The 12,596-nt window shown below is 41.2% G+C and overlaps 1 protein-coding gene across 1 annotated transcript; it reads left to right on the top strand.

The window, feature by feature from the left end:
* Positions 1–10,524: 10,524 nt before the first annotated feature.
* SMIM10L1 (small integral membrane protein 10 like 1) lies at positions 10,525–12,320 on the top strand. The gene has a single exon (XM_025995217.2). The coding sequence runs from the start codon at positions 10,684–10,686 to the stop codon at positions 10,888–10,890; it is 207 nt and encodes a 68-aa protein (XP_025851002.1). The 5' UTR covers positions 10,525–10,683; the 3' UTR covers positions 10,891–12,320.
* Positions 12,321–12,596: the final 276 nt, after the last annotated feature.

Below are 12,596 nucleotides of genomic sequence, written 5' to 3'. Positions count from 1 at the left end.
CATTGAAGGCATCAAATGACTGCTTCTAGCTGAATATTATTTGATACTTCTATAAAGAGATGGACTCCAAGGGAACTATGAACTTTGCAAAGAGAATTTAGAAAAGACACAGACTATGTAACTACCTTCAGGTTTCTCACCCTCTAGCCTATATTTTCCATCTCTTAATCTTTTAATGTTTCATTCTAGGTAGTTATCTTCCAATTCACTAGATCTGTCTCTTCCATTATGTCTGATTGGTTGTTAAATATGTCTACTGAATTCTCAATCTTGATTATTCATTTTTTCAGACTTAACTGATTTAGTGATGGGAACAAACTTTTGCTCTTCTACCAATCTGTTAGAGGGAAACAAAATACTCAAAACACCAAGTTTTTAAAGAAAGCTTTTTTTTTTTTAAGATTTTATTTATTTATTCAAGAGAGACACACACATAGAGAGGCAGAGACACAGGCAAAGGGAGAAGCACGCTCCATGCAGGGAGCCCAACATGGGACTCAATCCCGGGTCTCGGGATCACGCCCTGGGCTGAAGGCGGCGCTAAACCGCTGAGCCACCCGAGCTGCCCTAAAGAAAGCTTTTTAAACAATGTTAGTAGTGCTAGCAAGAAAATGAAAACCTTTAGGAAATTACTTAGGCATTGTCCAAATTATGTATGTACACATTTCAGATATATATCATTGAATGAGATACATGATGATGATGATGGCAGCTAACCGGAAAACATTAAATGAAAGATGGGAGTTCACCCAGCAGTGGCAGATTTCACTGCGGTAGAACGCTACCCCGCGGCCTTATATTTACATCAGTCCTAGTATTGGCGCTTAGCCTGAAAGAACACCTTCACCTACTACTTCATCAAGGACAACTTAAAACCAACATATTTATAAGGATTTACTTCCTATTTTTTTCCTTTACTACATTCTAAAAATTGTGACCAAAGTTATCTCAACCGTACTTTGTTTTTATTGCGTTTTCATACAGACATACATACCCTCTACAGAATCACAGAGTAAATTTCTTTCATATTTTAATAGCATCATTAGCAAGCAAAATTCTCCCACCTGCTTATTTGCACTTCCAGCCACTGTGATTAAATCTGGGTTATTTTATTACAGCAGTCAAAATAGCACTTCATATACACAAACCTATTCAAACATCACACAGAATATATATTATGCTGTACAAAGTTATCTTTCTATGTATCTTTATTCCTCTAACAGAGAACTAGAAAAACATTACAAAAACAATTTGTTCATTTGCATTGTTTCATAGCATTCTATTGTATCAGTATGCCATAATCTATTTACTACTCTATCACAATGGACATTAGTATGACTTCTCAATTTCAGCTGTTAAGAAAATTAGTAATAGGGATGCTTGAGTAGTTCAGCAGTTGAGCATCTGCCTTCAGCCCAGGGCATGATCCAGGACTCCTAGGATCGAGTCCCACATCGGGCTTCCTGCATGGAGCCAGCTTCTCCCTCTGCCTGTGTCTCTGCCTCTCTCTCTGTGCCTCTCATGAATGAATAAATAAATCTTATTTAAAGATAATAAATTATTATAAATAATTATTTATTCTTGCACTCTGGGACTCTGGGATCATGCCCTGGGCCGAACAAAGGCAGATGCTCAATTGCTGAGCCACCTAGGTGTCCCAATAAATAAAATCAAAAAAAAAGAAAGAAAGAAAGAAAGAAAGAAAGAAAGAAAGAAAGAAAGAAGAAAGAAAGAAAAAAGGAAGAAAGAAAGAAAGAAAGAAAGAAAGAAAGAAAGAAAGAAAGAAAGAAAGAAAGAAAGAAAGAAAAAAGTAAAGTAGTAATATGCACATTGTTGCATAAATATCCTGGTTTCCAAGTACCAAACATTCTCTAGTGAACATAAACAGGAGTACAATTAATGTCTCAGGAGACAGATTCCTCACCTTGTTTTTATCAGTGTTCAATCCTATGAATACTGTATGAAAAATCATTGCTTCAGATCTTTTCCAAAATTACTAACATCAGATTGTTTACACCTCTATATTTATGTAAACTGTTATCACACTTAATATACTTTTTTCTAATTGTGAATTAATCTTAAGTTCAAATAATTTTGTTCTTTTCCCTTCCTATAACCATGATTATACAGATTTCTTCATAGTGTATTGCATAATATATACATTTATTAATATTCTGCTCTATAGAAAGATAGCCTTTCTTCTTCATGTCTCAAATACTTCTGTTGCCAAAAAGTGTTACTATAGTAGAGAGATTTCCCTTAACCAAACATGATATCAGATCCCATTGAGAACATTGATTAGGTAACCTATGGGGTAAGGGAAGTTTCAGTGCTGTTCAACACCTAATAGGACCTGATGAAAGGAATGTTGAAATTGAAAATGAACTTACAAGGTCTTCTGTTAAGGTATTTCCCCCTTAGAATACAGAAATTTCTTTCAAATTCTATCTATGAAGCTAAATGTATTTGTTCTCTCAGAATTTAAGATGCCACAGTAGTCTCAGGTATCCTTCTTTAAAAAAAAAAAAAAAAAAAAAAAAAACTTGCTGTTTCCCAAAATCAGAGTGAGTGGCCTGAGTGAAAGGTAGCTGAAATCACCATGACAAACATCTTGGCCTGATTCTTATCTCTGTACCTTAAGGAAGATCCAACTTGGTATTCTAGTGGAAATAAGGAAATGATGAAGAGGAGGAAGAAGGCTGTCACCATTTTCATGGCCCTTGTGGGGTCTCTGCTGGAGTCCCTTAAGCCATTAAGTTGAGTTGCAAATTCTTGGTGTCTCACCAAGAACAGAAATACAAAGAGCGAAGAGATCAGGGACAGGAGAAAGGGGTAACATAAGTCAAGCTAAGAAGCAGAAGCCTTTTAAGACTGAAAGTTTTACTTATGTCCAAATGCAAAGTCATGTTTCTCTCATGTACTCTATAGGTTCTCATCCACAACTCACCAGGGCCATCCTGCATACAGAGGTTAACAGATTGTAATTGTGAGAACAGGGCTCCAAGAAAAGCAAGAGACCCATTCTATTCTGTCTCCACTTCAGCCAGATGAAAAAAAAGCGGAGAACTTGGCTACCTTAAAAACAGAAAACTTTAGGCAGGCGGTAAACCAGGTAGTTCGGTGATTAGTTAGTGCCCAAAAAATAGTAACCACTTTTGCTGGTTTATCAGTGGCACAGAGATGTAGAGACAGCCAGTTCATAATTGAATCAAATAGTGTTACCCACTGTTGGGTGACTCTGGCCACATCCAAGCTGATAAGGATGAAATCGGTTGATGAGACTTTCCCATTCTTGACCAATAAAGTTGGTGAGACTTGCATTCTTGACCAATGCAGTTGGTGAGATTTTCCCACTCTTGGCCAGTGCAGTTGGCCTGGCAAATGAACCGATTTCCCAGCATTCCTAAGAGGACTTCTTCTGTGACCACTACCAGAAAGAGATCTTCATTCCAAATGACACGTTCATGAACATATTTCTGAGGTGGTGCCTCACTGACACTTTTAGCTAAACAGTATCAGGCTGACATCCACTTAAAATGTTTTCATCGTAATTCCAGAAAGGACAGCCAAAATTCTGCTATGTGATACAGTTTCAGAGCTTTTCACAAAAAAAAAAAAAATATATATATATTTCACTCAACTGCTACTGTACTTCCAGTGCTAAACCAAACAGTTCTGGGAAGAGAAATAAAGCTTCATGAATATCCCTCCAATTACTTAGTCAGCTACTGTCTAACTTCCAGAGTAAACGCTAATCAATGTACACTTATTCTTATATGACCTGAAAATGTCCGTTTGTCCTAATGAGTAAAGGGATGAAGTCAGGTATGAAAACATTCAAATATGACATTATTTTCCCCTAAGTTCTACTTTCATCTTCCCTGAGCCACACATTTGAATGCAAATATTTTAGATTTTGAATAGAAATTCATAGAAAAAAGTTTTATAAAATTCAGTCATGGGATCCCTGGGTGGCGCAGCGGTTTGGCGCCTGCCTTTGGCCCAGGGCGCGATCCTGGAGACCCGGGATCGAATCCCACATCGGGCTCCCGGTGCATGGAGCCTGCTTCTCCCTCCGCCTGTGTCTCTGCCTCTCTCTCTCTCTCTCTGTGACTATCATAAGTAAATAAAAATTAAAAAAAAAAAAATTCAGTCATTATTTGTCACTCATTGAATAAGATCCTTCTACCTATCAAGTATTTTTATGGATTCAATATGATTTACAAGAATGAATAATTTAATGATTTATAGTTCAAAGAGCACATTTCAGTCCTAGAGCAAGTAAGTATAAATAATGAGTGCATAATATTGTAAGAATTAAATCAGAAGTTATAAGCAACATACACTGGCAATACACATGAGGAAGCTACAAATGCTACAGTGCAGAATCAGCTGTGGTTTTATATGGATAGGAACATTTAGTTTGAACTTGAGTTCTTTAGAATTTATGAGGAAATAGAGAAAAAGAGTTGATAATCAAGACTCATATTAGGGCATGTATAAATTATCAAAGTGACATGAATACACCATGCTTCTAAAGGTGGAAACTGTTTGTGTTACGATAACTTATTGGCTATTTTGATTGAAATGGTATGAAGAGGGATCCCTGGGTGGCGCAGCGGTTTGGCACCTGCCTTTGGCCCAGGGCGCGATCCTAGAGACCCGGGATCGAATCCCACATCGGGCTCCTGGTGCATGGAGCCTGCTTCTCCCTCTGCCTGTGTCTCTGCCCCTCTCTCTCTCTCTGTGACTATCATAAATAAATAAAAAATTAAAAAAAAAAAAAGAAATGGTATGAAGAGTCCTTCAATATCCATGTCCTCAGTTGCATTTCTCCTCTTCATCTGGGCCATAGAGACTCTATTTCCCAGCCTCCCTTACAGTTGTGGCAATGTGGCTGAAATCTGAATGATGTCTTATGAGTGAAAATTATGTGCATCATTTACAGTCCTATCTCACCAAAATCTTCCTGAGAACACTCTTCCATACACCTATTCCTCCCTGCTGTCAGGAATGGGGATGACTGTAAGGCAATCCTGGAAGCCATGTGTTAAAGATGGAAAACGTTTGTTCAGCCTGATTCCCTGGGTAACTGCAGGGAGAAGGCTTCTTAAACACATCAGTATGGTGAAGAGAGCAATTAAAGTCTGTATTATATGAGTCACTTGATGTTTTGGAGCCTACTTGTGACACAAATAGGCAGTTTTGTTTATAGGCATTTGGATGGTGAAGAAACAGATTTTGAAAGCTGGAAACATGTAGGCTCCTATGATACAGTGGCAAACTCTTTTAAAATGTTACATGTAAAGTCTTTGAGGCAGGCCTTGTTTACAGTCATGGACCCTGGAGAAGTGATTGATAAGACCTAAAATGGTGGGAAGTTGTTCTCCAAAGCATTCAGCAAGGTATTGTCTCATCAGACAAGATGAGAAGGAAGAGGGAGTCCAGAAATTTTGGGTTTCATAGGGTTGTAAAATCTCACAGGTCTTAGGTCCCAAACAGTAATAAATAAATTGAAGAAAATCCTTCACTGACAAAGGCTCACGAAGACCTTTCCATTAAACATGGAAACTATTTCTCATAAAAAAAAGACTAGACTGAGGGTTTAGACTTCTGACATAAGCCCATTATTTCAGATGGTCTAGATAGCTGCTATTGAAATGGAAGTAGTAGTCATGGGATAGGTAAGTGAATTAATTAATTAAAGTAAACATTTATGTAAGGGAAATCTTTGTCTCCAGACATCTGACTAAAAGCAAATAGATTACAAAATCTCCTAAATATTTGTGGTAAATGTATTTATTGAGTGTGACAATGAAATCTGTGATATTTGAATGACTTACTGACTTCCAAATTTGTATTATCAAGGAGTAGGCTTAAAATTTGTACGCCTTTTCGGAGGGTATCCTCTCCAACATCTACTTCAGATATAGCCAAGGAGGAAAATAATAATGAAGAACATCCTGAGGGCAGAGTCAGGAAACACAAAGAATGATGGATAAGGGAGTTATCCTGAGCCCGGACACAGGGACTAATCAGGAACTTCCCTGCAAAGTCAGTGCCAGGGGCTTCACAGTGCCTACCCAGACTGTCACTGCTATCAATGACAGACAGCTGTATACCCCTTAGTCTCCTCTGCTATCAACAATGGACAGCTGTATACCCCCCTTTTCTCCTCTTTCCAAATGAGAGTAATTTATTCTTTCCAGCTAGCCTGACCCTAACCATTTTATATTTGGTGGTGGATGGAAAAAGGTACCCATCTGTGTTCATTTGTCAACAGACTATGAAGAACAGCAACCAGAAATCATGTACAGAACTGCTTATCACCCCCAAATTCCTAAATTTTAAAGTGATAGAACTTAAATATAGAAGTTGGGGGTTGTTCCCAGGTTGTAGGAGTGTGTTCTATAAGTAGGGAAAAGGGTACACACGGTGATTTAAAAATAGGCATGGAGACTGTGGCAGATACAATGAGGCAGACCAAAATCCTTATTTTCTTTTTCCTAAGCATATATGAGACATCTCCCAGCCTCCTTTGCAGTTAGGTGTGATCAAATGACTACGTTCTAGACAATGCAGCATGAGAAGTAATGTGTGAAAACTCCACACCTAGTCCATAAATGCTATCCATGACAAACACACATATGCACATATGCACACATACAAATAGAGAATAACCCCCTGGGGCAACCATGGAAAGTGAGTTAGAATATCACTAGGATAGTGACATAGGAAGCTCCCAAATTTCTCTCCTTTCACAACATACCAAATACACAGCTATGCATGAATCATTTCCCTCTAAGAAAAATCCAGACTAATTGAGTGACTCCTACACACTGGAAATTTTAGAAAAAAACCCACATCAAAACAAGTAGGAAAGGATGAAACACTCTCAGCATAAGTCTCACCCCTGTACAGCACCAATCAGGAGGGAACCCCCAACTCCCAGCTTCTCCCTGAAGAGCAAAAAGTTTAGACCACAAATATAATGCCCCAACTTGTGACACTGCCACCCAAGAAATGCTCTCCCAAATCATCTAGCTCTAACAGACAATAAGGCTTGCATCTAGGTCTACAGGACTATATTAGACAAAGCAGTAGTTATTAACAGGTATGCTAGCAATCCCCACGGCAATCCCTCCCCACCCCCAGGTTCAGTGCAGAAAGCAAGCAGGAGAAAACACCATTTCCAGGTTCTTCCCTAGAAGGAATCTGCAGACTTTAACAGCTGCTGCCCAAAGATAGGGCTTCTAATCAGCCTGTATGTTGGAACTGTGATTCTCCCAGGAACCTGACAGAGTAGCTAGACACATCACCCACTGTGTCCTCCCAGATCACTTCAGTAATAAAACCAAATCTCCAGCTTCTCACTAGAAGCATATCTAGACATGCAGCATCCCAATTATTATGGCTGCCACCGAAGGGGCTGGCTCTAGAGTCGGCAGGATTCAGCATTCACAAATCCTTGGGGACCACACAAACTGAAGAGATGGTTCTATACATACACACAGACTCCCACTAACTATCCCCCCTGCTTAAGCACAAAGTAGGCAAAAACCCAGCTGTTTCTCCCTAATAGGGATTAGTCTGCATATCTAATGTCCAGACTTTCCAACTGCTGCATGAAGGTCAAACTTGCATCAAGGAGCTGAAGGGGAAAGTAATGAGTAGTTCTCCAGAAGCTTGAACAGGTTCCCAAGCCTTAGGGACAATGACAGGTCTTCACATACCATCATCTGCTGCGAACCACTAAGAACAAAGACAGTGGTATGGATAATCACAAAGGTTTGAGTGAAGCAGCCATAGCTTGGGGTGGGCTGATTGAAAGTTCTCAAATAACCTTATATTTCAAGGAACTACAGAAAAAACTAACAAGGAGCGTAAATGAAAAAAACTATACAGACATGAGGGAAAAAAAAACAATGAAACTACAAGCTGCTTTTTTTTTTTTTTTAAGATAAAACTTTAACCAGATTCGGAATAAGAGACAAGGTTCAAACAAATAAAATGATAAATGAAAGACCTATTACACCTATTACAGTGAGAATTTGCCAATATAGTCCTTTGCAGACCCACTGACACCTTTAAACTTTTCCAAAGAATCATTACACTAATCAGACCATTAAAAAGTACCAAATTGAAGGGGGTCCCGGAGGGGCGCCTGGGATGCTCAGTTGGTTAAGTGTCTGACTCTTGATTTTGGTTCAGGATGTGTGTTTAGCCCCATGTTGGGGAGTCTGCTTGAGATTCTGTCTTCCTCACACACACTTTCTTGCTCTCTCAAAAAACAAAAAAAGTACTAACTTGGAAATATAGAGTCAAAAAAAGAGGAATAAGATTAGGAAAGGAAGGTCAAGTTAATAGTCAATGGATTATCAACTAGAGAAATAGTTCAGGACATGTGTTACTGTTGATTGCTTACTTATATGTGCCTACTTGGCAATAACTGTGGATCATTCAAGTCTAAAGATCATTCAAATCTAAATCTAAAGTTTCAAGTCTAAACATCAAAGGACAAAATAAACATCACAACCATGTAAAATCCTATTCCACTTTCCACTATCAGTTTCATCAGATGGAAATTCTTCATCTCTAGAGCATTAATGAGTAGGAGACAGAGCTTCATGATTATTCTGATATGCCCAGTCCTTTCCCATTGGAACAGGACATCTACTGAACCAGGTTAGGAATGGATGGCTGCTATTTTCCCCATGGGCTCAGGATGAAAGACAGGATTTTCATGGAGTTAACCAGAGCCGGGTATAAGAGGTAAGGTAGTATAGAAAGGGTAGAGGAGGAGTCCACAGTTTTATACAGTTGGAAATGGAAGACCCAGAAACTTAATGACTTCAGTGACCCTGAATATCTCAATTTCTTTTTTTCAATTTTCAGAAAAAGTAAATTGTACTTGTATATTAAAATTACACTTTTTCTCCTGGTTCTCAGAGTTGCCATTCATCTTAAACTACTCCAGAATATTTTATATTACCAAATACTCTACTTTTTTTTAAAGATTTTTTACTTACTTATTCATGAGAGACACAGAGAGGGAGAAAGGGAGAGAGACACAGGCAGAGGGAGAAGCAGCCTCCATGCAGGATCTCCATCCCGGATCTCCAGGACCACACTCTGGGCTGAGAATGGTGTTAAACCGATGAGCCACCAGGGCTGCCCCCAACTACTCCATTTTATAAACTGTCTCAAATGACTGGCAATCAGTTCCTCTAAGTGCCATCTACACAGCGTTGCTGGGGTGTTAGTACAGCAAAGTAGAAGAAATTCTGGCTGGGGACACACAATTACATTCTACAAATTTCACAGGGGCATATTATTTGTACCAATCATATCATCAGTAGGATATATGCAAACAGAAGTCCTCTGGGATATATTAAATGTGCTTCAAAGTGTCGCTACCGCTATTCAGTAGAGTGAGATGTGGGATACATAAACAATGCTTTTTCAGAACTAGACTGTAATCTGAAGATTTCGATCAGAAGTTACATATCTGAATAATCCCTGAATGTAAAGGTTGTCTATGGTAAAAAAATGCAGTCCTTATTAGTTAAAATGTAGAGAAGGTAATGGAATGTACACCATTTAAACATCAGAAGAGTATATGGCTATGGAAGATAAACTATGATGTTAACCTAAGGTTATTCCGAGTTGAGATTTTAATAGTATTCCAAGCTTTGGGGTCTAGCCACAGGTTTCACAGGTGTATCTCCATGGAGAAATAGTAGAGGCTTCCATACCTTATTTGGACTATTCATGGGTTTACCTGGGCGGGGATGACAGTGTATATATGGAACGTATCCCCCCAAAAAAGAAGAGTATATGTGTGCATGTGTGTGTTTCATTTTGTTTTGCTTAAATGTTTCTATCACTTGCGATTGAGAATCCTAATACACAGGAAAATCTATAGCCTGAGACTGTGATCCTCTACAGTTAAGTATGTTATCAATAGGGAGACTTTATGTCTGAACTGGCCTTACTGGGTGGCTCAGTGGTTGAGCATCTGCCCTTGGCTCAGGTCGTGATCCCGGGATCCTGCGATCTAGTCGTGCATCAGGCTCCCCGGGAAGCCTGCTTCTCCCTCTGTTGTCTCTGCCTCTATCTTTATGAATGAATGGGTAACACCTTAAAAAAAGAAAAAGGAAACAAAGAACTAGCTTATGTAAGGAGTTCATGCTGCCCTAACATTAAGGTTAATTTTATGGAACCAAAGGGTGACATTCCTGGCTAATACCCCAGGTCACATAGCAGACAAACCTGAGCTTCAGTCTAGAGTTCGACGCTTACAAACTGCGTTCTCTACAAACCATGACATTTTTTTTTTTAACTAAGTTTCCTTTCTTCATTTTTGAGTGAAAATAATATCAGTCTGGCTGACCCTATTGATAAGACCAAGTGTAGGGTGTATACCAAACGGCCCCTTCCGCCCCTACCACCTGTCGGGCTCTAAGCGCTAACCAGGGCAGCCGACAGGAAGGGGCGGGGCGCCGGCGGCGGCCGGGGCCGGAGCGCCGCGGGGAGGGAACCAGCCAGCGGGAGGCGCCGGTAGGAGCTGGCGGCTGCGTAGCCACCGCCGACCTGCCCCTCGCCGTCCGCACCCTCGGTCGGGTCCGCGAGGCCTGTGCTGACCCTCGGCTCTAAGCGCTGGGGGCGCGGGGACCCGGGCCCATGGCCACCGCGGCGGCTCCGTCTTCCTTGGCCCTCAAAGCCTGCAGCACGGCCGGGGTCCCCAGCTCCTACGGAGTCTTCTGCAAAGGACTCTCCCGCACCTTGCTCGCCTTCTTCGAGCTAGCCTGGCAGCTGCGCATGAACTTCCCGTACTTCTACGTCGCGGGCTCGGTGATCCTCAACATCCGCTTGCAGGTACACATTTAGCGCCGCGCTTAGGAGGCCGGCGCCCCGGCCAGAACATGGCCGCCTCCCGGGAGCCCCGGCGGCGGAGCGGCGCGGCGAGCGCGAGCTCTGGAATCTCGCGAGAGGGCGTGAGCGCTCTCTGCGGCTGCGCTCTCGGTCCTCGCGGAGCTGCGGGCCGGCGGCGGAAGGCGGGGAGCGGCTGGCGGGGGGCCGTGGTCGGTTTTCGGGGGACCGCGAAGCACTTTCGCTCATTTAAGAAGCCTTGCGGCCTTCAAGCAAAAACAGAACGACCGTGACGCGTTAGGAAAGAGGAAGGCCACGGAAAAGTTTTCAGGAAAATAAATGTTTGTGTACAGCAAGCTCACACGGTCCGAATTAAAATAGGAAAACGTAAATTTCGGGAAGATTGGATTGGATTGGATTGTAAGCAGGACCTTGAATCAATAAGAAGCTGAAGGTCTTAAAGATACACGTGGAAGGCAAAAATGTTTCCTCAGTCCAGCAAGAGAAAACCGGGACAATCAAATTTTCAGTGGGAAAAACAAAAAAACAAAAACCACATAACTGTACAGGGAAAAGCATCCTTCTAATGCCAAACAACGTAAAATGCTGCTGGATTCTGAACAGGGGTTTGGAGTGTAAGAGAGTGGACTCGGGGCATCCCTGGGTGGCGCAGCGGTTTGGCGCCTGCCTTTGGCCCAGGGCGCGATCCTGGAGACCCGGGATCGAATCCCACGTCGGGCTCCCGGTGCATGGAGCCTGCTTCTCCCTCTGCCTGTGTCTCTGCCTCTCTCTCTCTCTCTGTGACTATCATAAATAAATAAAAATTAAACAAAAAAAAAAGGAAGAAAGTGGACTCGGTGCCCCTGTGAGTAGCGAGTGGTTGGAGCCCTTGGAGCCAGCCAGAGGGAAATCCAGGCCCAGCGCCAAGCGGGGCTGCTTCGTGAATAACGTGAAAACGATCGTCCTGATGTAAATGCTGTTGGTGGTTTTCATCTTTTGAGATAATTCTTAGTCGTTGTGAGAACGCAGATGTTACCAGCATTGATGGTGGAAAAGGACAGTTGGGAAGCAGGGATGTTGAAGCGGGAGGGAATGGTGGTGGTGGTGAGAGACACAGTCGTCAATGGGGGAAAGGGCGTTTTATTATTTAAAGAGCAAACGGTAGAAGCGGTATGCCGTAAAGTTGCTAAGGTAGCGATGTAACCGTATTAAAGAGGGAGGAGAGTAAGGGAGAACGGCATGAATTCAGTGAGAAATGTCTAAAGATAAAAAAAAAAGCTCGGTGGAATGTCTCAAAAAGAAAAACTGAGAGTACCGGGTGTGTTTGAATATAAAAAGAGGTTTTTTGTTTTTGTGTTGTTTTTTTTTTTTTTCAGAGTCTGAGGATGAATTGGTGGTCTGCAGATTCCTTAAAAGTTTAGAAAATAAATCTTATTATGAAACAGGAACATTCAAAAGTTTTTCGAGAATTGCATTGCATCCTTCAGTTGTGAATAATACAATTCATACGAAGTCATAATTATGTAAACACTGAATACCAATACAACAAGAAATGATTGTGTGATATTGGGGGGATTGGAGAGGACACAGGTGTGTGTAATGGGAAAGACTCCCTCAAGATCTAATACAGAGAAGTCAATAAAGTATAAACACATTTTTCAGAAAAAAAAAAAAAACTATAATCGTAAAATGTATTGTCTCTAGAGAAAAAAGTCAAAGAGTGG

Source organism: Vulpes vulpes, chromosome 8, assembly GCF_048418805.1.
Source record: "Vulpes vulpes isolate BD-2025 chromosome 8, VulVul3, whole genome shotgun sequence".
NCBI lineage: Eukaryota > Metazoa > Chordata > Mammalia > Carnivora > Canidae > Vulpes > Vulpes vulpes.
The sequence above is the reverse complement of the archived record's forward strand: the minus strand, read 5'-3'. Positions and strand labels throughout refer to the sequence as shown.

Coding starts and splice junctions, on each gene's coding strand:
- SMIM10L1 (XM_025995217.2), top strand. CDS start 10,684: ATGGCCACCGCGGCGGCTCCGTCTTCCTTGGCCCTCAAAGCCTGCAGC.